Below are 25,096 nucleotides of genomic sequence, written 5' to 3'. Positions count from 1 at the left end.
CGCATGATGAAACTCCTGAGGGAGGAGTGGGCTGACGTGTCTGGAGCACGAGGAAGTCATGGTGGTTGGCAGATGAGTGAATGAGAGGGTGGTAGCAGGTGGCAGCCCTGGAGGAATGCCATGTTCCTGGTATGGGGTGCACAGAGAGAGGTGGTTTAGGCTGCCTGTGGTGGTCAGGAGGTTTGGAGTATGCACCTGGGCAGTCACTGGAGGTAACCAGAGAAGGTTCCCAGAGCCCTTGAGGCTGATGGACTGGGTACCAGGAGGCATGGCAATTGTGGTTATTTGCAGTTGAGAGATATTCACTGGGGCTTGAGTGCTGGGCCTTGATAGGCACAGGGTGTATACGTTGGGAAGTAAATAGAAGGAATTTGGAGGGGGTAGGTAGAAAGATGGCAGGTCATGGAAGACTTTGTGTACTGTGTTAAGGGGTTTGGGTGCAAAATTGAGGAAATTTTAAGCAGAATAGGTTGGGGATGTTCACTGTGGCAGCTGAGAGGAGGATGGATGGGAGGTGAGCATGGCTGGAGGCGTGGAGCATAGTCACAGTGGAGAGAGGACTGCCATGGAGGATAGCCCGACTTCAGCAGTACCAGTGTGTGGATATGGGGGTCAGATGTCAATGAAAATTAGAAATGACACTCAGTTGAGTAGGCAGATTTGAGCTCACAGAGAGTTTGTAGGGGGAAAAGGAGAATGCAGACTTCCAGGGTTTTGTTTAACTTTTTGATGTTTGGTGACAAGAATAAATGTGATTATGTGTTAATCACCTATTGTTGTAATGATGTTTTACCACATACAGCCATGAAATCTCAGTGGCATAGAGCCATAACTATTTTGTTAAGTCAGGCATTAAGGGAGTTTGCTAATTTGGGTTCACTTGGAAGTGTTTATTGGATTTATTCATACATCTTTGGTCATGCAGAGAAAATATGACAAAATATAAAACAAAAGTCTTCAAACATAGAAATTCTCATCACAAAGATAGTAGAGAAAGAAAACAAGTTTATTCTTGAAGAAGAATTAATTCAGATTTGATGTGCATCCCAATCTAATCTACTAAGAGACTGTGAAGACAAAGAGAGGTTAGCCTTTTATAAAGCCCAGCAGATACCATGCATTACATAGATGTCTTCAAGATGAACAATCATCACCTTTCATATGAAAGGACTTGACAAAACTATTTATCCCACATACTTCACTTCAAAACTTCGCTGGTGATTGGGGTGACTTCTAGCTAATTGGCTTTATTTGGAGGAAAAATAAATTCCCACATCTTTATGACAAAAAGTGATTTTTATAACTTGGAGCAAGGTGCCCACAGAAGTTAGGCACCTCCCCCCACAAGTAGGGGGGACATGGAATGCTATCTCCTTTGATGTTAACATTTCCATGAGATGGCTCCTGGATTCTTTGAGAAAGATATTACTGGATCATGAAGCTGGCGAAAAGCCTATCTATTTTTCTTTTCTTTTTTTAAAAAAGATTTATTTATTTATACATATAAGAACTTGGGTACAGGCAAGAGGTGTGGGGGGTGAGAGGATTCACCAGAGACAGAGTGGGGAACAGAACAGGCAGATTGACTGAAATACACTGCTGAAAGGAGCAGTGGGCGAGACAGGAGAGGTCTGCTGCGCCATGTGGGTAGCTCCCTGGCCTGGGATTGAAGTCCTGCTGCAGAGGCTGTGGATAGCTTCATAGTGCTGTGCTTAACCCCTTGTGCCACCAGGGAGTCCCCCAAACCTATCTATTTTTCAAAAAGGATTTATATACATTTCAAAAAGAAGAGAAAGTACCTACAAGTACAAGTTTTTCAAAATAAATCCTCTAAGTAAAGGAGGGGAAGTGACTCTCTTCCCTTATTTCTAATAAGGAGAATTAAGTCTCTTACTTTAGTTTTTATTTGTGCTTAGAGTCTGGTAGCAAGGTCGTGATGTGAGCTGCCTGAGTGTTATCTGGAAAAGGTTGTCCAGCATGACCTTCCCAGGCAGAGGGTGCCCAGGCAGTCTCTATGCCAAGAGTCTGAGTCACCCTGGCTGACCTCAAGGCCAAGTCAGTCATGACCCCAACCAGGGGCATAGTGAGAAGACACCAAAATGTATGAGGCAGAGGGAAAGTTAGAAATAAAGATGAAGAATTGGGGATATTTTCATATCTATCACTGATGGGGTAGAGTCAATTCATTCTGGAACTTTGAATGTGAATGTACTTGAGGAATTGGAGAAATGATAACACACAGGGATGTGGATTTCAGGGAAGAGAGTTCAGGAGGTAGGGTTGTCATTATTATAATGTGGGAGTGATTTAGAGGAAAGGAAGCTTGTATGGAACAATGGCCTTAGGAGAGTGTGAGGTGAGAAAGGTGGAGGATTAGGATGGAATCTGGGACTAATTTCTTCTGTTTCCTTTGGACATTGACTTTCAACTTGGTAGCTGGGAGCCCCTGCCCTCCGTGCCCCTTCAGTCCCATACTCCAACCATCTGACACTGAGACTGGGTCATGCCTTGCATCCTGCAGGCAGCAGCCTTTCCTTAGACTACCCAGAATGCACTGTGGACAGACTTCCTGGAGGTGTGCACAGGTAGGCCCTGCCCCACCTGGCTCTCATCTTCCTCTGCAGGTATAGGCTCTGCCCCCCAATTGCACATCACAGGGCCAGTGGAGGATGGGGTACGCATTGTATGCATGGTCTCAGGCTGGTTCCCGGAGCCGCAGGTGCAGTGGAGACACCCCGGTGGGGAGCAGTTCCTGAGGTTCTCCAAGGTCCAGGCCCAGGACACTGAGGGACTGTTCAGCGTGGAGGCCGCTCTGGTGGTGAGAGACAGCTCTGCAGGGAATGTGACCTGTTCCATCCTCAACCACATCTTGAGCCAGGAGAAGGCCATGGCCATTGTCATCCCAGGTCAGTGCTGCTCTCCCCTCCCCCCTCCCTGCAGGGTCAGAGGGAGGGGCTGGCACCCCCAGGTGCCACATACAGGGCTGTGTCCTCATGGGGTCTCTATGGGGGTCTCTGTCTGCAGAGCCCTTCTTTCCCCGGGTCTCTCCCTGGAAGCCGGCTTTCCTAGTGATCCTGACCTTGCTGCTGTTCCTGCTCCTGGGAGCTTCCTGCTACACCTGGAGAGAACATTCCACACAGATGCAGGGGCTGCAGGAACAGAGGAATCTGTACCAGGCTAAGGAGGAGGACAGACAGACCAAGGAGGAGGCCCTAAAGGACACAGGTAAGGCAGGACAGGGGCCAGGCTGGTGAGTGTGGCAGTGGGTACTGAGGGAGAAGCTGAACACAGAGCCAGAGCCCAGGGTCCACTTTATAGGGAGATCAGAGCAGGAGGCTGAGTCCCAGAGAACAATGGAACTTGGAGGCTCAGATGGGTCTGGAGATGGGAGTTTTATGACACAGAGAGGTTTTTGTTTTGTGGATCCTTTAGGCACACAGTTTTTCTTCTTAGGGACAGGAATTGAAGCTTTTTTGTTTTCACTCTTTCAGGTAAACTCCAGGCAATCCTAGGTAAGCTCTGCTCTCCCTCCTGAACTCTCCGTGTCCCCTTCCTAGGAGACAGTCTGGTTCTTAGCTCACCTGATTCCTGTGTTGTCTTTCAGACCAGAGGAAGGCAGCTTACCTGGCTGGTGAGTGATGCTCCAGATGTCCTGGGTCTCCTGTCCCCTCTGTGCCAAGGTGTTCCCCCTTTGTCTGTCTAAGTACAGACATGGGGATCCTTTCCCTGGGGTGGAGCTGGTGGGCAACAAGACCATGTTCCCAGGTTCTCCCAGTCAGTGGATCCTGGTGGGTGGTAATCTTTGGAGTCTTGTGCATCCTGGTCTCATGCCAACCCTGACCTTCCCACCATGCTGCTGGCTTTCTAACCTTCCATGCATCTCATTCTTTTTTTTTTTTTTTTAAAGATTTATTTATTTATTTATTTATATAAGCACTGGGTACAGTCAGAAGCATGGGAGGGTGAGAGAATTCATCAGAGCCAGAGCGGGAAGCAGAACAGGCAGACTGACGAAATACACTGTTGAGGGGAGTAGCGGGTGGCAGGAGAGGTCTGCACGCCATGTGGGACCCTTGCTGGCGGGGCGGGGGATAGAACTGGCACTGCAGAGGCTGCGGGCAGCTTGGCAACCCAGCGCTCAACCGCTGCGCCACTGGGGAGGCCCATCATGCATCTCATTCTTGGTCAGCACCTGGAAGCAACAGACAGTTGCCCTGAGGTTTCATTAAAGGTGAATAAGTAAATGGGGACATTAAATTGAAGAGTGTGGTCTTTTGCCCACTGCCTCCAAGACAGCGTTCAAGCAGTCTGTTCTCTCCAGCATCTGAAGCTGCTGATCAATGAATGCTGAGTGTGGATGAGTTGACCATGTGTGGGGTGTGGTGGGGGCTGTCAGCACTCCGGAACAGCTGGAGCTTGCCTCATATCCTTAAATCATTCTTTGCCCAAAATAGACTGGATTTAGGTTTTGTTACAATAAGGAATAGTTTATATTTTATTTTTAAATAGTATAATTTTTAATTCTTAGTTTCAAAACTGAGCAAAGAAAGAATAAGAATATTTGAGGTGGGCCTCCCCGGTGGTGCAGCGGTTGAGCGCTGGGTTGCAAAGCTGCCCGCAACCTCTGCAGTGCCAGTTCTATCCCCGGCCACTGGCGAGGGTCCCACATGGCACGCAGACCTCTCCTGCTGTGCTGCTCCCCTCAGCAGTGTACTTCGGTCCTTCTGCCTGTTCTGCTCCCCGCTGTGGCTCTGGTGAATTCTCTCAACTCCCCGCACTTCTGACTGTACCCAGTGTTGTATAAATAAATAAATAAATCTTAAAAAAAAAGAATATTTGAGGTTTTTGAGGCCGAGTCTCTGTATGACTTGCCCAAAGCCCCACAGCAGCAGCAGGCAGGGCTGGGTCAGTCTGTCTTGTAGGCTTCTGACCTGAATCAGGGATTTTCTACCACCCCTGCTCTCTGTACAGGGCAGAAGGTCATGACCTCTCATGTTCTCCCCTCCACCCCCAGAGAGTCTCACCTGTAGAACAGGGGGAGCCCAGAGCCTATGGTTCACATGAGCAGGCAGTTGTGCTGAGGTCTCACCTGTGTGTTCCCTTTCAGCCTGGAGGAAGGCCCAGCTATATGCAGGTGAGTGGCCTTGAGGGTCCTGGGAATCCCCTCCAGCCTCCCTTCTGCCCCTTCTCTATCAGGGGACACCCAACAGCAAGAGGTTGGGGTCCTTGGTCTCCTTTCACTCTGTAGCCTCCATCTGAGAGCTGCAGCCCCCCCCCACCTTTGTGAGCACAGACCTGCCTCCACCTGCCTTGTCCTCCCTGCAAATCATGTGGGGTCAGGACACCCTCTGACCCCTTGTCACCTAGTCCTTCCTGTTGGTGAGGACACTGGGGAAGTCAGTGTGAGGAGAGACTAAGCAGGTTAACAGTTGTTTACATCAGGAATTGCTGATCTTTAGATTCCAGAAATTCTCCTGGTTTGCTTAGGTCTCAGATCTTGCTAAGGGGTCCTTGGTTTGGGATCCTTCTTCCTCATTTTGCGTCTTGCCAGCTTTCTCCTTCTAGGCCACCTTGGTTGCTGAGGAATCAGTTATTTTTGGGCAGGTGTTGTGCATCTAGATCTCAGACCCTCTGGGAAGTTTATGCTCTTGTGTAGGGTTTGTGAAAGATCTGAAAATAATGCAAAATCCTGTGTATATGTTTGTATAATAGGAAAAAAAAATGTGACACTTAATGGTTCACAGCCATAGTCTCCCACTTTAGGAGAATTTTGGTAGGCCTGATGCTTGGCTCTGGTTGGGTTTATTGTGTGACAATTTTATACAAGACATCTAGCAGAGTTAAAATTGGTTACAGGGGAAAGCATGGGGAGAAAATAAGGATGGTTGGTGGGGGGGTGGGGTGGGGAGGAAGAGCAAAGATTCAGTGGGAAGAGCGTAGGGATGACATAGAGAGTAGAGTTGCGAGATTTGTCTTACACAGGTGTTGTCTGGCTGGGGTTGGTGGGACCACAGGTGACAGCATGGTGGTTTGAGCTGGGGAGGCTCCAGAGGGTTTGTGAGTTATTTGGATGCATGAAATGTAATCAACTTCTTAATGTCTCTTTGAGAGATTTCAGTAAAAACTTATTGATTTAAGCCATTTTTGAGGTAACCATCAAACTGGGCTTGCTTCTGATGGTGGGCCCTGCTCAGCCTGCACAGCAGTCAGGTGGGATGGAGCTGTGGGTTCTGCTGCAGAGAAGTATCTGAGGAATAGCAGGGCTGAGCATGTGAGGATCAGTGTCCTCCCAGTCTGTATAGCTTTCCCTTTTTTTGGTTCTGGATGATTCTGTTTGGTGTCTGTGATAGAGACTGTGAGAAACAGGGATGAGGGATGGGTGAGCCCTGGGGTGAAGTAGCCTGGGGGGCCAGATGTGTGAGGAACCCTTCTTAGAGAGTCTCACTGTTTTTGGGATTTGTTTGTTAGTATAAGGATCCGATGATTCCCTTTTACCATCTCTCCTTCCTCTGCCGATAAAGTATTGGTGTTGTAACGTGTGCCTTATATACCTTTTATTTATAGGGATAAATGCCATTATACTAGAATTAACATTTTCATTTTGGCATGTTCCTATGTGGAGAAGGCAAATTTCCGACCTCATCTTATTCATAAAATAAAAAAAAATATATTTTAATGATATGGTGTGGAGATTAACTGAAGAATCACATAGTGGTCAATATTTATAAAATCCCAAATTTAAATGTCCAACTCCCTTCTCTCCTCTTTCTTGTTTTTCTGCTTTTCCTTTGGTAATCTCCTATAATTACTATATAAAATTTTATAATTATCAACTTTTGTCTTGGTGAAGAAAATCAAAGTTCACTTTTCTCAGAGGGTCCCATGGGTTATTTTATGTGTTTCTCTGTGTCTAGAACATCAATACAGATGGAAAACCAATATATCTGAATGAACTTTTCTAAGTGGAAATAATAGCCACCTATTTACATCCCAAATATGCAAGAAAATGTAGTTTAATTCCCTAAATGTTCTAATCTTAATCCTGAGTCTTGGTCCTTTGGAGGCAATGACTCTCCCCACTGAAGACATTTCAGGATCTTTGGACATCTATTGGCTTTGCGTTGGTCAGTTATCTTCATTTCTTCTTCCCAAAGGAAATATGGTGATTGGGGATTTTATGGGCTTGGCCACAGTGGGGCAGAGGGCTCCCCATGATTTTCTTTTAGTTATTTCAGTCCTCACCCTGGGGAGGCTCACCTGATCTGATTCTTAAGATCTTGGGCTTGGTGTCTATGGAGGAGGCACAGACCTGTCTAGCTGTCTGGGGCATTGTCCCCCCACCTCACTCCAGGGTGAAATCCACAGACTTGGTCACTTGGATGCATATGGTTTATGGCTTCTGTCTCTTGACCCAGGCCCTCCCCTGATTTCTGTCTCTGTGTACCCCTCTGGTTCTCCACCTTCCAGCAGAGCATGGAATTTTTTTTTTTGGTTTTTGTCCAGGTGATGGGGGGCCCTCAGGTTTTCTCAGACCCTTTCTCTGCCAGAATCAAATTCTATGTAGGATGTGGCACACACCATACATGAGACTATGTCTTCTCTTAACTGCTACAAATGACCAAAAACTTAGCAGCTTAGACTAACAGATTTTCTGTCTTCTATCTCTGTAGGTCAGATTCCATCAAGTACAGCAAGGGCTGTTTTCTGTTTGTGTAGGCTCTTGTCTTTCCCAGCTTCTGGAGGACTCATGCATTCCTTCATTTATGGGCCTTTTCTTCTGTCTTCAACTAGCAAACACTACATGTCTCTGACTCTGCTTCTGTCATCACATCAATTTCTCTGAGTACAGAGCCTAGAAAGCCCTTTGCTTTTAAGGATTCACAGGGTTAATTTAGGTCTGCTTGCATATTCCTTCCTAATCTCCATCTAAAATTTCATTGTCTAGACCACAGCTGTAAAGTTCACTTTGCCATGTGTGACATTGACATGTCTGGGGTTTAGGACATGGGCATCTTTTGGGGCTTACCCAAGTAGGGTTTTTCCTCTATGCTTTCACTCTTTCTCAATGATACTTGAGAGAGCAGATGATTAGATTCATTTTTTTTTTATTTTCCCATATCTATATAATGTATCTGCTACCACCTCCATATGATATATGTAATAAAAGCCACATATATGCTCTCAATGCATATATTTGTTTGCAACTTAGAACCTCTCTCCCTTCCTCAAAACCTCTCTTTTGTTTCCTAACTGGACAAGATTTCTCTAATGCTGTATCCTGACTTCCCTTCACTCATGGTTGATAGTTATCTTCCACGTTCAGCTAAATCAAATTGTAATTCTTTCTATTTGTGGCTTAAAGGCAACCTTAAAGTCAACTTAATTAGTTCTTTATAAGTAATAGAAGTCTTTGAAAATTTTATCTATTACTTTTTTCAAGAAAAAATGAGGCTAGAGACTAGAAAAAGCTTACTTTCATAGTCAAGTCTGGGTAATAACCATTTTGTTCAGGTTGATCCTCCATCTCTTAATATCTGGGCATTAAAATTCATGGCTTAGTCTTCATGGGAAGGTTGCAGTGTGTTTGTGTGGTGTGTGTGCATGTGTGTGTTTGTAAGAAAGAAAGAGATGCATCAGATTAATGTTTCCAGGACATTTTTTCTGTAAATCTTCCATCACGATGTTTCAGAAGATGAGGTGCTAGTCCCAATGTGTGGGTCTCTGCATCCCTCATGTGAAATGTGTGATTTCTTGCAGATTGGAGAAAGGAGAAGTTCCAGGCTTGTGAGTGAATTTGTGTCCTTTCCGGGTGCTCCTCCTCCTGCTGCCCCACAGCTTCTGGCTTCTCCATCAGTCCTCCATGCTGATATAGATGCTGGCACCATCAGTGTTGGGGGGGTGGGATGTGGTAGTGAGAGTCACAAAATTGTGGGTGGTGGATGTGGCTGATATTGGTCCAGGTTGGTCCCCATATAGCCACGTGTCACATCTAACCCTCAAGTCAGGCTTGTGGTTCTTTCCCTGCTTAAAGGACTGTGGGCTTCATGTCACAACACTCTCATCTCATGTAGTTTATCCCTCTCCTGAAGCTAAGGGTCTGGGGTAAGGTGGTGAGTCCTCTCACCATGCAACTAAGGGTCTGAGGTGAGCTGTGTGCCCTTGTTAAAGATCAGGGTGTTCTTGCATACTTGCTTCTTCTCTCTGCAGGGTCTGTCACTTTAGATCCAGGCTCTGCTCATGACAGCATTGTCCTCTCTCCTGACAAGAAGATTCTGACCTTGAAGGACTCCTATGAGGATGCAGGAGACTCCTGCAGCATCCTGGGCCTTGAAGGCATCACATCAGGGCGCTGTTACTGGGAGGTGGAGGTCAAGAATGGAGACAGAAGTGTGTGGACTCTGGGGGTCTGTAGGAGTGATGTGAACAGGAAAGGCTGGTATAGAGAGACCACAGAAAGGGGGTTTTGGACTGTGCGGTATGTTGATTTAGAATTTTGTCCCTCTATAATTGATATCACTTCACTACCCCTGAGGCAGGTTCCCCACAGGATAGGGTTTTTCCTGGACTATGATCATGGGGATGTCTCCTTCTATGACATGACTGATGGCTCCCACATCTTCTCCTTCCCCCCGGCTTCCTTTTCTGGGACTCTCCTTCCATACTTCAGATGTGATTCAGGAGACGTGTCCATGACCCTCTGCCTCCTGGAGGCTGGGCCTCAGAAGCCCTCTGTGCCCATCAACAATTCTCCTTCTCTGGAGGAGCTTTTGGGTCCCCTATGGGAGGGGATCCCCTCAGGCTCTGGTGTGGATGGGGCTGAAGCCCCCTCCTCCCCTCCAACTCTGAAGCTGTGTACCCCTAGAGCCCCATCTCTGTCCCTCCCCTTAACAGAGGCTCTTTGAGTGAGCAATCTCTGGCACAGCCTCTGAGTGAGTCTTGGGTGACAGAGAGTCTCATCCTGCTGCTCTGAGGACAGACCCCTGGGGTGTGACTATGAGAGAAGTGAGTTCATGCCTGTGTTCAGCAACAGAAAACATTGAGTATTGTTTGATTTTTACAATGGGAAGACAGTTTTAAATTTTTTTAGTAATGAAACATATTTCATGGGGTTTCCATGTAACTTAGATAAGAAAAGGGATGAGCACTGAATAACTCTGAAGAATAAAATTGGGTTTACTTTATCTAATTTGAATTTGTGCAGAAGAATCTAAGGATAAAAGAGGGGTCCCACCTCTATTGGGGGGATCTATATTATGTGTCCAGAAATGTTGGCCATCCAAACTTTCTGGGGAGATAGCTGGCTGATGGGTTTGTATGAGAAGAATCTCATTTCTCCTCCTTATTTCCTATTCTGAAAATAGGTGTATGGATGTCATACACCTTCAGGAAACTTCTGTTACCAGTAAATGTGCTGTGTTAATTTAGGGGATTCCGAAGAATGGTCTGGGTTCTTCTTTTGTTTCAATACCAATTACTGACAGTGCCTGAATTGAGCAGCTGCCTGACTTGAGAGGTGACTAAACAGAACCCTTTCAGACACAGAGTGAACCACAGAGACCTTTTGCCTCCAGCATGGTTCAGTAGTCAATATATTGCCTTTTAGTACTTCAAGTTCAAAGGTGAAGGTTCATGGAAAAACACAGCCAACAGAAGGGCAGGACCAGCAAGGACTCAGACATTCAGGAGTGAAGGTGTGTTTGCTCCACCAGGTAGAGAACTCTGGCCTGCTGTGGTGTTGGCTGAGGGGGAGGAAACTTGGGACAGAAAGTGGAGGAAGTTGGTTCTGGTCTGCAACCAGCTCCTTCAGAGTGTCACAGCTTTGCATGTTCTCTGGCTTGGGGAGTGTGTGTGTTGTGTTATTTGTATATATCAATCATATCTTCTTCTCTTGTCTTACCCTATCCTTTTATAAAAGTTTCTAGAGTTGTTTTTTTTTTTTTTTTTCCTATTATAGGCTTTAGGGAACATAATAGTCAAAGGGATTGTGACTAAATCTGAATAATAAATAATATAGCAGTGTTGGCTATAATGATTGGGTCCGTGTGTTCTTGGGGAAAGGGTGGGATCTTTACTGATAAGGGTAGCCTACTTGTTGGGTGAATATTTAGAGTGGTGGTGTCATATGGACGTTCAAATGTGTATAAATTGTGCATGGAAGCTGAGCAGCCAAAACTGTGGACTCTGCCCATTACCAATTTCTTGCCTCTGGCTCCACATCCATCCTGTATTTGCTCAGCTTTGTGACCTTGGAGCTGGACCCCATGAGCCTGTCCCTTTGCCCCCTGCACAGTGTCAGGATGAGCCCTGGAGGGGACACTCCAGTCACAGCCGAGGACACTCATCTCTCCTGCTTATGCTGCTCTTCTTCTGGACCCTATGGTGTGAATCCAGAGGCCTGCAGATGGCCAGCTTCTCTTCCCTGGCAGCAGGCACATTTCCAGAGGGGCCCCCAGGGAATCACTCCAGTGTCCCAGTGGGAGGTCTCTTCCCATCAGCCTTGGTCTGGGGTATAACTCCTACTTTACCTCCAGAGTCCACATTTCCATCTTCTCCCATATGCCCTGACACTTAGGATTTTTGAGACCCTCTCCCATGTTGCTTTCTTTCTCCGGTTCTACTTCAGCCCCAGAGGCAGTGTCTGCTTCCCATATATGCCATTTATAGTTTCTTTTATTCTTTTAGTATCTAACCTCTTTTTTGCTAGCTAATGGTTGTATCAGTTTTTCCCTCTTCCAGAGACTGAAGTAGTTTCTGTCTCCTGACTGGACTCTGGGTGATATAAACTTAGAATCTCAAGGCAGCTTGGCAGGGGTGGGGAGGGGGTGCGGCACAGCATAGAACACTGTGTGGAAAACAGAAATAGAGACTTTTATAATTTCTCATAATAGGTTCACCCCCAAAATAAAGTCATGGAAATATGTTCCTCTGGCTTCTTGTGTGAATTTTAAGCATTCTGTGTATTAATATGTTTTCCATCATATATATAGTCCCCTTTCCATTTAGCTTGTAGCCTTATGACACTGTATTACTTTGAACTAGAGAGAAAAGGCAGGTATATGTGTGATATGAATTATCCACAGAAACTAGGAGTCATCCTGATAAGCAAGCGAGTCAGTTACCTAAGCAATTCATAAGACATGATTACACTATGACAGAATTTTGCCAGAATTGACTGATATAAAAAATGGATCTGTGTGTAAATTTTGTAATCAGTTTGTATTGGAAGTTATATTGATCAAATTGCAAAGTGCAAAGTATTTTTCTGAGCTTTTTGTGATTGCTTTAGGAAACCATTTAGCTACAGGGACAGTAGACTTTTATCCTGGCTACTTTTATTGCATCCACACTTTGTGTGCTCAAGGTGTGGACCTTGTAAGCCACAATCTCCATTTATGTTTTTGCTGTGACCGAGGTCGCTTCACTGTCTTCAGAGGCCCTTGGCCACTTTCTTGAGGCCCAGGTTTTGTGAATCCCCCAGGTTCATGAGTGGGGTAAACTAAGCCCCTCCCCTTCTCCTCCCCCGCCAAGTCCTTGTGTAGTAGCACTGCCTCCCTGCTGGTCCTTGAGTTATGTTTATCAAAATTCATGTTTTAGGGCCTCCCCCGGGGCATGGCGGTTGAGCGCTGGGTTGCAAAGCAGCCCGCAGCCTCTGCAGTGCCGGTTCGATCCCCGGCTGCTCCCCGGCCACCGGAGGAGGGTCTCACTTGGCGTGCAGACCTCTCCTGCCGCCCGCTGCTCCCCTCAGCATTGTACCTCGGTCCTTCTGCCTGCTCTGCTCCCCGCTCTGGCTCTGGTGAATTCTCTCACCCTCCCGCGCTTCTGACTGTACCCAGTGCTTGTATAAATAAATAAATAAAAATAAATCTTTAAAAAAAAATTCATGTTTTAGTAGCTGCTCAATATTGTCCATGAACTATGCTTATGTTGTTAACAAAAACTGTTTAAAACCTGGAAATAAGCAAAACCATATGCCATGTCAGTGTCAACTTTGGCATTAATAGTTTTGTACAAAGATTACATACCAGGGAAATGCACCCAGATTTGATTCTGGTTTTTAATCACTAATGAGAGGCTTGTTTTCTGTGAAGTTACTTGTCATTTGTTCCATAGAAAAAATAACCTCTATTTTTCTCCCCTCTAACTTAGGTGATTCATTCTGAAATTTGAGATTTACTCAAGTAGAGCATAAATGGAGGGAGAAAATTTGGATTTGTAAGAGACCCCTCCCTGCCTTCTCTGGCTCCTGGTTCTCTGCTGTGGGGGAAATTACCTTCTCTGCCATGATCGTGGCATGGACTGGATTTGATGGGTAACCATACCTGAGAGGGCTTTGCATGCTGACACCTGGAGCAAGCCAGGTTTGAAGGCTGAGCACAGAGTGAGTCATGGTGAAAGAGAGCCTGCAGAGTGCTGAGGCTCCTGAAATCAGTGCACAGACCATGGAAGAGCTCCATGGGCTTCTAAGGCGACAGTAACCTATGCTCTAGCCACTTGGAAATATATCCCAGCTATACTTAGCCCCCTGCACTGCCCAGCTGGCATTAGATGGGCAAACCAACACAGCATATATCTTTTACTTGTGGGCAGGGTTTCAGTTTTGAAATACATTCCAGAATTGAAAACATCTCCATCAGGCTCAAGCTCCCAAGTGATAAATAAGATTCAAGCTCTCACCAGCACCATTTAAGGTTTAGAGATCATTTAGGATTGTAAACAGACCAACTGGATTTGACCTTGAGCAGGACCTGAAATGCAAATGACCGAGTCAGACTTGAAAGGATGTAAGTCAGGGAAGAACTTTTTTCCAAGACTTTGCAAAATTTTGCAGAAATTCCCAGAACTTTACAGACCTCGAAGACCTCTGTGAAGTTCTTTTCTGACCTCTGTTTCAAACTGAAGCCCCACTGCTGCTCCTACCTCTTGTTCCTGCCTCCAACATCCCTCCTGTCACCATATTCCTGGTGTCTTTGAAGAACATGTACATTGGTGCTGGGTTTTCTGGCATCATCTCTAAGAGGGATGTCTGCCAGTGCTTTATGCCCAGTATCTCTAAGAGCTGTAACACTGATGTCTCTGGTCCTGCTGTCTGCTGACTGGAGCTGACTGGCACTGCTGACATGTGTCCAGCTACCTTTGAGAGCTGCCCTCCACTTCTGATCCCCCAGCACCACCTCCTGATACTGTTGCCTCTGGTGCTGTCTGGTCTGGTGTCTGGTGCTTCCAAGCCAAGCTTCCAAGCCAAGGTGTTGTTGGCTGCTGAACTGCCACCTCAGCAGCATTACATGTGATCACCTCTAGTCACCACTGTAAGTTGGATCCTGGTCCACCAATTATCAGTGCCAACAGCTCCAGGCTCTTGTGGAAGAGGCAACACCATCTTACACAAGCAACCTTTGCCTTGAATTACTGGACACTGCAGACACTATCTGGGCTAGGACAGCTGGGCACTTATGACCTTAGAAATTCTTTCCTTTTCCCCAATGTCCCCTTTGTTAATGAACTCCATTGTTGCACCCTGAACCTGAGTTGTGTCTTGCAGTTGCAAGCATATAGGTGAGGACCCACCAACCAAACAGGTCATTGCAAGTGCAAACTCAGGCTAGTAAATATAAGTCCTCATCACTTCCACAATAGCTGTTGTGATCAAATGTCCCCTTTCTCCCAATGCCTGTATGACTCATGCAACTTCTAGGTAAGGTAAGTGTGGAGCTTACCAAAACCAGACTCTCTTTTGTTTGAACTAACCAATCTAGCCCTAGCTCAAGGACTCCAAAGCACTTCACCAAGAACCCCTAGCAATGGCACGAGCCCCAGTTCCTGTCTGTCGTCACACTGTCTTGACCTCTCCCAGGCTTCACACGGTAGTTGTGTCCTTTCTCTAGGACTTGTAATAAACTTTTCTACTTAAATTTCTCTTGTGGTTTGTTATAAAACCATGGTTACACATCTGGCACCCTGTGCTCCATATAACAAGTGTTAAACACTCATAACAGCCCAACCTCTGGTCTTTATGATCTGGCCTCATACAGGCTACAACCCTCAACAATTAGCACAGAGATTCTGCAGGCTTCTACTAACTCTTTGCCTCCCTAGGGTAAGTAAGCAGCTATGGATTTTATCACTTGCTGAGTGAGCCAGGAGAGGGAGCTATTGTGTCTCTTAGGCTAAACTGCTGAACTCATTCTCTCCCAAATTGGTAGAACCACACTTGAGCTCCAAGACAAGGTGGTCCCACATAGGTTCTCTTGTGAGTCCCCTTGCAAAAATTATTGTGATCACACCAAACAACCCTGTAGGGTAAATGATCTTCAGGCTTTTCTGCCCTCCCACCATTAGGATTGCTCTGCCTGATGGGTCACCAGCATTTTGTTACATTGTTATAAGTTGTGTTGTTTACTTCTGTGGGCCATGACTGGAGTATTGATATATTGGCCAGGAGAAGCAGAGGCAGAAGGGAGAGGGAGAGGGGGAGAGAGAGGAAGAGAGAACACCAGAGAACCAAGAGCACAGAGTGAAGATTTGCCTGGGGCTGGGAAGCCTGCCAGTCATGTACTTAGTTGCTGCACTAGATGTAAAAGCTCAATAAAAGCCTGAGAAAGCCACCGAGGGCTCCAGGACTCCTCCTTTACCTGTCTGCCGGATCATAGAACCATATCTGCACCCTTCCTGGCACTACAGCTGGTGTAGTCAGCAGCATGATCAGTGCAGAAGGGTATGGAGCCCTCCGAAGACCTCAGGAGGAATTGAGGAGCCGACTGTGTTTGCCTATGACAACGCTGGATGTGCCATGGCAGCACAGCAGATGACCAAAGACCAGGAGCTATGGGAAGAGCTAGAGACGCTGCAGGAGCACAGGAGGTGGATAAGGTCCCCGAGCTGCAGGAAGACACCTCGAGTGGAGGAGGACACGGCCTACAATGACCAGAGCCCACAACCCCTGAGGCAGCAGAATCATCAGGGAAGAAAGGACCACGATTCGGAGCTCACCACTGCTGACACAAGGAACAACGGATGGAGTAGGACTGACAATCCCTCCAGAAGGCGGAGGAACTTTGGCAGGATAATGTTATGTTTTGGGGACGCTGGGGGAGGATGGCATTGTTTTTACACCCCAGGAGATGGGAATCTGGGAGTGTCCAGTGGGCCTTCTTGATCAAAGCAGCCTGTGTACTGCCTAGCAGCCAGGCAGACATGAAGTATCAAAAAGCCAACTTAGAAAAGCAAAAGCTCACGGTGCTGAGATTGGGAAGCCCTGAGTGGCTGTTAAGCAGCCTAAGTATGTTAAAGAAGGCCAGTGAGTCTCTTAAAATCACCTCTGGGTAATGTCCCACTCATTGTTGAGTGAGGGTGAGGAGCTGAGGAATCTGTCTGTGGAGTGAGTAGGGAGGAAAAATGTCAGGTTTTCCACCCTCTCACTGTGCATGTACATGCAGCCAAATGGTGTGGCACTGTGTGCATGGCATGCGTGGTGTGCATGTGTGGGTGGCGTAGCATAGTGCAGTACAATGCAGTGTGGTGCGGTGCCAAGGACAGAGGAGTGGAGTGGAGTGGCAGAGCGCTACGGAGTATGGCGATGACTGAAAGTGGAGAGCATGAAGAAACCAACAGGCCTGCTAGAACTGGTAATGGACCTACCCAGTGTGGGTTGGTTGCACAACATTTGGTGTAGATGGCAGGATGGTTCAAAGCAGGACTGCTCAATGCAGATGGGTATGGAACCCTTTGAAACCTGGGGAGGGATTGTGGGGTGGGCAACCACGAGCAGATGGTACTCAGGGGCCAGCCTCCTCTCCCAGTGGGCACCTCCCCAGGAATGGCCAGAGGTAGATGGGTCCCCGGGGCAGTTGGAACAGGCCCTATACAAAATAGAAGAGACCCTGGATAGATACAGTGCCCACGAGGCCACAGGGACCGTGGGATGGGTGTTTCTCACAGCTCTGTGAGAGTCCAGGCAGAAAGAGCGATCCAGAATCCAAGTACGGGATGAGATGCGGGAAGAGATGTGGATACTGCAACAACGTTTGAGGATTCTGGAGGAAAAAGTTCAGAGAAACCAACCCACCATTCCAGAGATGCCAGACTCCTTCTCAGGAGGGGAGGAGAGGGAGGCTGGCGCTTTGCCTGAGTCACAGCCGGTGGTGGCAAACCAACCTGCGACTCTGGAGATGCCAGACTTCTCCTCAGGAGAGGAGGAGAGGGAAGTTGGCCCTTTGCCTGAGTTTCAGCCGTTGGTGGCAAAACAACCTGCCACTCCAGAGATGCTGGACTTCTCTGGAGAGGAGGAGGAGGCTGGTCCCATGCTCCAGGCCCGCCCGGTGGTGACTCAGAAGATGAAGCAGTAGCGACCCATGCATGGCCCCAGGGGGTGAGGCTGCTGGACCACCACAAATGACAGAATTTACTACGTACTGACCATACACTCAGGCAGAACTGGTGGACTTGGGCAAACAGTTCTGTCAGAAACCAGGGGAACCCTTGGCAGCCTGGCTGCTGCATTTGTGGGACCTGGGGGTGGAGGGGATTATTTGCACAGTACAAGAGATGGAGAGACTGGCCTCAGTGACTTTACACTCATCCTTGAGACAGAGGCTGCAGAATTGCCGGCAGTATGACCAAGGCAATCACACCCGGCTGGAATGGACAATGGCTGCCATATGAACAGTATGGGCTGATGCAGGAGATGTGCCGGAGACAGTGAGCAGATGACAGACATACACTGAGCTGGTTCAGGTACTCTGGGAATTGGGGATGCGGCAGGCCATGTTCAGTGTGAATACTCGTGGTGCTGATGACAAGTGTTTCACAACAGGGATGAGAGACTTGGTATTAAAGGATACCCCCTCATCCTCATTTGGATCCCTCATGGCAGTTCCAGCACCCTATGTGAGACGTCAGATACACGACGTCACAACAATGAGAGCTAGCTGGGGTGAAGTTGAGAGCTGGCGCTCTCAAACTCAGAAATGAATACGGATAGTTGTTAAACAGTCAAAAGGAATGCCAAGGAGGTCAAGGAAGCCTCTTGGTATCACAGAACCTGTTAAAGTTACCGGTAACCAAATGTGGACAGATTTAGTGAGAGCAGGTGTAGATTGCACTAAAATACATGCAGAGCCCAATGTGTATTTGTTAGAATTATGGAAGCAGCTGCAAGAAGACCAGAGGTTCACACCCATGAGAAGGACTGCTGCTAAGGGGAAGCCTGGAAGCTTCAGGCTTCAGGCACATGCCCTGTGCCTGGAAGACCAGTTGCTGCCAACCCCATCCTAGGGCGAAGGCCTGATCGCTTTTGAATAGGGTGAGGGCCAAGGAACCCATCCACAGGGGATGAGCGGGGACCAGAGGCCACATGTGGAGCTTGCCATCCACTGGTCCTCGACTAATGTGCAAAGGGTTTTGGCTTTGTAGACACCGGAGCAGAATGTACTCTGCTCTATGGAAATCCAGAAAAATTTCAAGGGTCTGCCTGTTACATTGATGGCAATGGAGGCCAGATTTTCAAGGTGACAGCAGTGAGGCTACCCCTGGGGATTGGGTGATTACCCCCTAAAGAGTATAAAGTATATGTATTGCACATCCCGGAGTACATCCTGGGGGTGGATGTACTACGTGGCTTATGGCTAGAGACCACAGCCAGAGAGTTTCACCTTAGAGTGCATGTGGTAAAGGCAGTGGTGCGAGGACATGCTAAGCATCCACCCATACAACTGCCAGTCCCTTGGCGAGTGACTAATACCAAGCAATACTGGTTACCTGGAGGCCACAAGGAAATTACGGGCACAATATCAGAATTGGAGAAAGTGGGCATTGTGCATACTGCCCACAGTCCCTACAATTCGCCGGTGTGGCCGGTGAAGAAGCCCAATGGTTCTTGGCTCATGACAGTACATTATCGCAGTTAAATAAGGTAGTTCCCCCTTGCATGCTGCAGTGCCTTCAATAGCAGACTTGATGGATCGTCTGAGCCACGAGCTAGGTATGTATCATTTTGTAGCTGATCTGACAAATGCTTTTTTTTCAATAGATATAGCTCCAGAGAGTCAAGACCTCCACGTGGGAAGGCCGGCAATGGACATTTACTGTGCTTCCACATTTACTGTCCTGCACAGCCCTACTCTGTGCCATGGGCTAGTGGCAGCAGATTTGGCCCAGTGGGAAAGGCCATCTTCAGTGTGTTTGTATCATTACATTGATGACATTTTGTTGACTAGTGACTCTCTTGCAGGTTTGGAAAAGGCAGTACCTCTCCTGTTGACACACCTGAAAACATGTGGCTGGGCAATCAATGAAAGTAAACTGCAGGGGTCTGGACTGTCAGTTAAGTGCTTGGAGGTTGTTTGGTCGGGTAAGACAAAGGTTATCCCTGATGCTGTAATAGATAAAGTGCAAGCTTACCCCACTCCAACCACAGTGAAGCAGCTACAAGCCTTCCTGGGCCTGCTGGGTTACTGGAGGGTATTTGTACCTCACATGGCCCAACTCCTACGACCCTTGTATATGTTGATATGTAAGGGGGCCAGGTGGGATTGGTCAGCTGTGGCAGACACAGCATTTGCCACGGCCAAAGGAACTATAAAGACTGCTCAGGCCTTGCAGGTTTTTGACCCAGCCCGACCCTGTGTGCTCGATGTGCATGTTACTCAGGAAGGGTTTGGGTGGGGACTCTGGCAGAAATCGGAGAGGTTACGACAGCCTGTTGGGTTCTGTTCCCAACTCTGGAAGGGGGCTGAGGTTAGGTATTCCTTAACTGAAAAACAGAGCTGAGGTATATGCAGCCTTTCTAGCTACTGGAAGTCTAACTGCCACAGCGCCTGTCTTAGTGAGAACCACTTACCCAACAGCTGGATGGGTATGGGACTGGACAATAAAGCTCCATAGTGGTACTGCTCAAACACCCACCTTGGCGAAGTTGGGGGGCCTACCTAGAACAGCGCTGCACCCTGTCAACTAGTCCCTTGAGGGTGGAGTTGCAGGAGGTTCTTGGTCCGGTGACGTATGTCAGTATGGAACCAACTTCAGAAGCCTGTGTGGAAGCTGAAACTGAAGCTAGTCCCTACAAGGAGGGACGAGCACCAATTTCAGCGGAGGCCTGGTCTACAGACTCCAGTCAGGGCCAGTCAGCATCATGGACAGCTGTGGCTGTACACCCAGAAAAGGACACTATTTGGTTTGAAACCAGGACAGGACAGAGCAACCAATGGGCTGAACTGCGAGCAGTATGGATGGTGGTGGCCCATGAGCCTTTCCCTCTAGTAATTGTATTGACAGTTGGGCTGTGTACAGGGGCCTGACGCTGTGGATTTCCACGTGGAATTTAAATGACTGGACAGTCATGCATTGGCCATTGTGGGGCCAGGCCCTATGGAAAGATCTATGGGATCTAGGGCATCAGAAGCAGGTGACTGTTTATCATGTCATAGCACATGCCCCATTAGCCTCACCAGGTAATGATGAGGCAGATACCCTAGACCGGATTTGATGGCTTGAAACTGCTCGGGGGCAGGACGCTGCGCAGTGGCTGCACAAATGCTTGCTCCATGCAGGGCAAAAGACAATGTGGGCCACTGTGTGTGCTTGGGGTCTAGCTATAACTTTAGAGGAGGTTTAGACTGTTTGTGAACAATGTGTAGTGTGTTCTAGGACTTACTCCCAGAGACCTTTTGCATCCACAGGCCAAGTATTATGGGGGAAGGTACCCCAGACACGCTGGCAGATTGACATCATTGGACCACTACCTCATTCTGAAGGACAAAAGTATGCGGTCACCTGTGTGGACACTGCTACCAGGTTATTGGCAGCTTACCCTGCTCTACTTGTGGAACAAAAGGCAATTTTGGCAGCACTGGCACACCTATGTGCTGCATATGGACATCCGCTAGTAGTGGAGAGCGACCAAGAGACTCATTTTACAGGAGCCCAGGTGCAGCAGTGGGCCAAGGACATGGGTGTTGAATGGAAGTTTCACACTCCCTATAATCCCAAAACTGCAGGGAGTATAGAGCGTTATAATGGCCTGCTAAAGTAAGGACTGAGAGCTACTGTCCCCACTCTGATGCTGGCTGGGTGGAGCCGACGTCTGTGGAACGTGCTATGAACACTAAATGAGAGGATCAGGAAAGGCAGCCTGGCTCCAGTGGAGGTGTGGCTGCATCGTGCCGGTGCTCCCATGCAATTGCAGATACAAACTTCAGATATTTTGCTAAAGCCTGGATTTGGACAGCAGGGCAACATTTTATTGCCAGCCCCAACATGAGTGGACCCAGGGCAGACTGTGGACTGGGAATAGCGCTGAACTGTGAAGGATCCCCACATGCGCTGGGTGGCTCTTGAAGACCCTTGGGGTCGTGTGCTGGAGGCCCATTTACAAATAACACCATGAGTGACTGCACAGTGGCTGCCACAGATGCGTGTTACCCACCCTGGGGTGGCAGATCAGAGGGCCATCCTAAAGGGGACATCTGTGATGACTCTGTGGCCTATTATTGCCCGAGCCCGTGGACTGGTCAACGAGGTTCTCGAGGGGAGAGCAGCGACCTGAAGAACAGGGGTACACCACGGAGGGAGACACGCACACTCTTGGTTCAGCTATCGCAGGTCTCTTTTACTTTCGTTTTCGGCGGGGCTTTATAGCTGGGGACCAGAAGCGGAAGAAGCAGGCCAACAGTGCCTAGCCAATGATTAAACACATAACCTTATTTGGTGTGCCAGAGGTCGTCATGCGCACTGGGCCGAAAGGAGCACAGCCAATCACGGAAAGGGGAAGTATCCTGATGCCACGAGGTAAGGCGCCAACAGATCCCCCTTTTCTCTTTATTAGTGAGGAGGAATGTGCCTGTCTTAGGTTGTGAATTGCAGGGACGAGCCTTACCCGTCATCACCCGACGGTCCTAGATGGAAAGGGAGCGCGGGCTGTCTTAGGTTGGTCTTGTCCCGCATTCCATCTTACCCGTCATTGGCTATCCATTCCAGCATCCTCAAGGGGGCCCAGCCAGGAAGCTGGATAATGACTGAAGTTAAAAGGCTGCCAAAGGTCAGGACGGTGGGACTCCCATAGCATGTAGGCTGTGCTACCTACTGGCCAGGCGCAGACGGCGACCGGAGATCCGTATATGCGTCCCCGCTTTCCAGCATTTCCAGGTGGTGATAGTGCACCTGGATAGGTCTCGCCTGAAGGGGCTGTATTTGTTGCCTTACAAACCCAACAATTTTGTTTAAAACACAAGGACCTATAGCAAGTAACAATAAAAAGAGATAACAGGGGGGACCCAACAGGGGAAGCAAATACGGCAAAAGTCCATTAAGGCCAGTCCATAAGGGGTTGGTTGCAAGTTCCTGGAAATGGAGATGGCCAAACCGGAGGCACCCGTGGCCAGGGCAGAGGTAATGCCTTGCAGTTGCAGGGCGTATCCAAGGAAGAAGACGCGGATGCGAGAGAGGCGGGTGGTCTGAGGCCGGCTAAGACACGGGTGACAGGGTACTGTTGAAGAACCAGGAGAATCCAGGTGGCCACAGGCATCCTGAAAAGGAAACAAAAGAGACGCCTCAGAGGGACTCAGCCACCCTGGGCGGAAGGGGTGGACGGGGCGCCTCGGCGGCGTCCGGAGGTTTTGTAGTGGCGCTGGGTGGCGCAGGTACAGCACGAACCAAGCGCTCTGGGAGCCAGCGAGGAGAGTCAGCGTCGTGGGGGTAGACACAAACCGCTCCACAAGCCCAAATCAAAACAGGGTCTGGACCATTCCAAGAGCCGGTAAGTGGGTCCTTCCATTTGACCAACGCAAACTGAGTGGAGGTGGAGGAGTGCCAAAAGCGGTCGGCTGCACTTTTACCAGCATCATCCAGGCGGAGGAAATTTAAAATAAACAAGGCATGACACAGGACATTGCGGGGCGCCAACCGGGAGGGGTACCAAGAAGATTGGCGGATTTTGTGAATAACGGTTTTGAGTGTCTGGTGGGCTCTTTCAACGATGCCCTGTCCCTGGGGATTATGTGGTATGCCAGTAGTATGAGTAATGGAAAGGGTGGCACAGAATTCAGAAAATGCCTTGGAAGTGTAGCCCGGTCCATTATCAGTCTTAAGGGCCTTAGGCACGCCTAAAACAGAGAAGGCGTAAAGGAGATGGGAAATAACATGTTTGGTGGCCTCCCCAGCATGGGGAGAAGCCACTAAAAATCCACTGAAGGTATCAATGGAAACATGGACATACTTGAGATTACCAAACTCAGAAACATGGGTGACGTCCATTTGCCAGAGGTCTTGAGGGGCCAAACCACGAGGGTTGACACCCAAGTGAGGGACAGGAAGGGAAGTAGCACACGTTGGGCAGGAGCGAACAATGTGCCTGGCTTGGTCTTGGGTGAGACGGAACAACACACGCAGGGACCGGGCATCGAGATGATGGAGGTCATGGGCTTGTTGGACCTGGGTGACCGAAAGAACGTGGATTGTCTGAGTGGCTGCATCGGCCAAGTTGTTTCCGTGTGTCAAGGGTCCCGAAAGACCCGAATGGGCCCTAAGATGGCCAAGGAAGAAAGGGGCAGTGTGGTCTTGTATGGCCTCCTGGCAGCGTTGAAAAAGGGTCGCAGCCATGGAGGATGTTTTGATAAATGGGGCGGTTTCAAGTAGGGGGACCGACTGGGCGATGTAAGCACTATCCGTATATAAATTAAGGGGTTGATGGGCAAAGGAAGAAAGAACAGTGATCACCGCCTCAAGCTCTACAAGCTGGGCCGAGGAATGAGGGGTTTTCCAGGCAGTGGAATGACCATGCACCACATATGCGGATGTTCCACTGGAGGATCCGTCGGTAAAAACTGTGAGGACCGACAGAAGGGGCGATCTTTGTGTGGATTTGGGAAAGACAAAGCAGTGGCTGGAAGCAAACTGAACAAGTTTGTCAGGAGGGTAATGGTTATCCAAAACGCCCAGATAGGAAGCCAGTGCGATGGGCCAAGTGTCAGTGGACTGTAGCAACCAGTCAGTCTGGTGGTTGGAATAAGGAGTGACCACAGAAGAAGGCTCAAGGCCGAAGTATTTGTGGGATGCAAGACGTCCCTGAACAATAAGGTCAGCCACAAGGTCATAATATGGGAGAAAGGTCCTTTTTGAGGAAACTGATTGATGGAGCCACAGGACAGGGTTGTCCTGCCAAAAGAGCCCAGTGGGACAGTGTTGAGTGGAAAAGATAGCAAGGAAAATGTTTTGGAATAGTCCAAACTTACAAGAAAATGATCATTAATGGCAGTTTGTACCTTTTGTAAGGCAATCTGGCCCTCAGGGGACAGAGATCGCGGAGACGCAGGATCAGGGTCGCCCTGGAGGGTATCAAAAAGGGGCTTAAGGTCTGCTGTGGGCAACTTTAAATAGGGGAGAAGCCAATTAATATCCCCCAGAAGTTTCTGGAAATCATTAAGGGTGTGAAGATGGTCAGTCGCAATAGTTGCACTTTTAGCAGTAATGTACGGACCATCGAGACAGAACCAAGGTAGGTGTAGGGGTCACAAATTTGAACCTTCTCAGGGGCGATTGTTAGCCCTGCCCGAGTTAAATGGCAGTGAAGGGAGTGGAAGCAGGCTAGAACCTCTTGGGGGGGATTGCCTGCCAATAGGATGTCATCCATATAATGAATGATGTAAATAGAGGGCCATTGAAGACGTACCAGCCGGATGGCGCGGGCAACAAAAAGTTGACAGAGAGTAGGGCTGTTAGCCATACCCTGTGGAAGAACCACCCATTGGAAACGCTGAAGAGGTTGTTGAAAATTGATAGAAGGAAGGCTGAATGCAAACCTTTTCTGATCATTGGGGTGAAGTGGGATGGAGAAGAAACAGTCCTTAAGATCCACAACAACCCGGAACAAGTTTTTTGGGATGGCAGCCGGTGAGGGAAGGCCAGGCTGTAGGGCGCCCATGAGTGTCATAGTGGCATTAACCGCCCTAAGATCTTGAAGGAGTCGCCATTTGCCTGACGATTTTTTAATGACAAAAATAGGTGTATTCCAGGGCGACGTGCTAGGCACAATGTGACCGGCATCCAACTGTTCCTGCACCAGTTGGTATGCTGCCTGGAGTTTAATTTGGGACAGAGGCCATTGGTC

General features: G+C 48.3%; 1 protein-coding gene across 1 annotated transcript in view; it reads left to right on the top strand.

Moving 5' to 3' along the window:
* LOC311188180 (butyrophilin subfamily 1 member A1-like) overlaps positions 1 to 24,883 on the top strand; it is a gene marked incomplete at both ends in the record, with an annotated part of 58,277 nt that extends 33,394 nt beyond the window's left edge. The window contains 9 exons of the mRNA XM_084259340.1: positions 2,625 to 2,906; positions 3,025 to 3,225; positions 3,492 to 3,512; positions 3,605 to 3,631; positions 5,108 to 5,134; positions 8,758 to 8,784; positions 9,208 to 9,804; positions 24,367 to 24,484; positions 24,640 to 24,883. Coding sequence (XP_084115466.1) covers positions 2,625 to 2,906; positions 3,025 to 3,225; positions 3,492 to 3,512; positions 3,605 to 3,631; positions 5,108 to 5,134; positions 8,758 to 8,784; positions 9,208 to 9,804; positions 24,367 to 24,484; positions 24,640 to 24,883 — 1,544 coding nt within the window. The remainder of the gene's footprint in view (positions 1 to 2,624; positions 2,907 to 3,024; positions 3,226 to 3,491; positions 3,513 to 3,604; positions 3,632 to 5,107; positions 5,135 to 8,757; positions 8,785 to 9,207; positions 9,805 to 24,366; positions 24,485 to 24,639) is intronic.
* Between the last annotated feature and the right edge of the window lie 213 nt (positions 24,884 to 25,096).

This window comes from Talpa europaea (assembly GCF_964194135.1).
Source record: "Talpa europaea genome assembly, chromosome: 2".
Taxonomy (NCBI): domain Eukaryota; kingdom Metazoa; phylum Chordata; class Mammalia; order Eulipotyphla; family Talpidae; genus Talpa; species Talpa europaea.
This window is presented reverse-complemented; position numbering and strand designations above follow the sequence as displayed.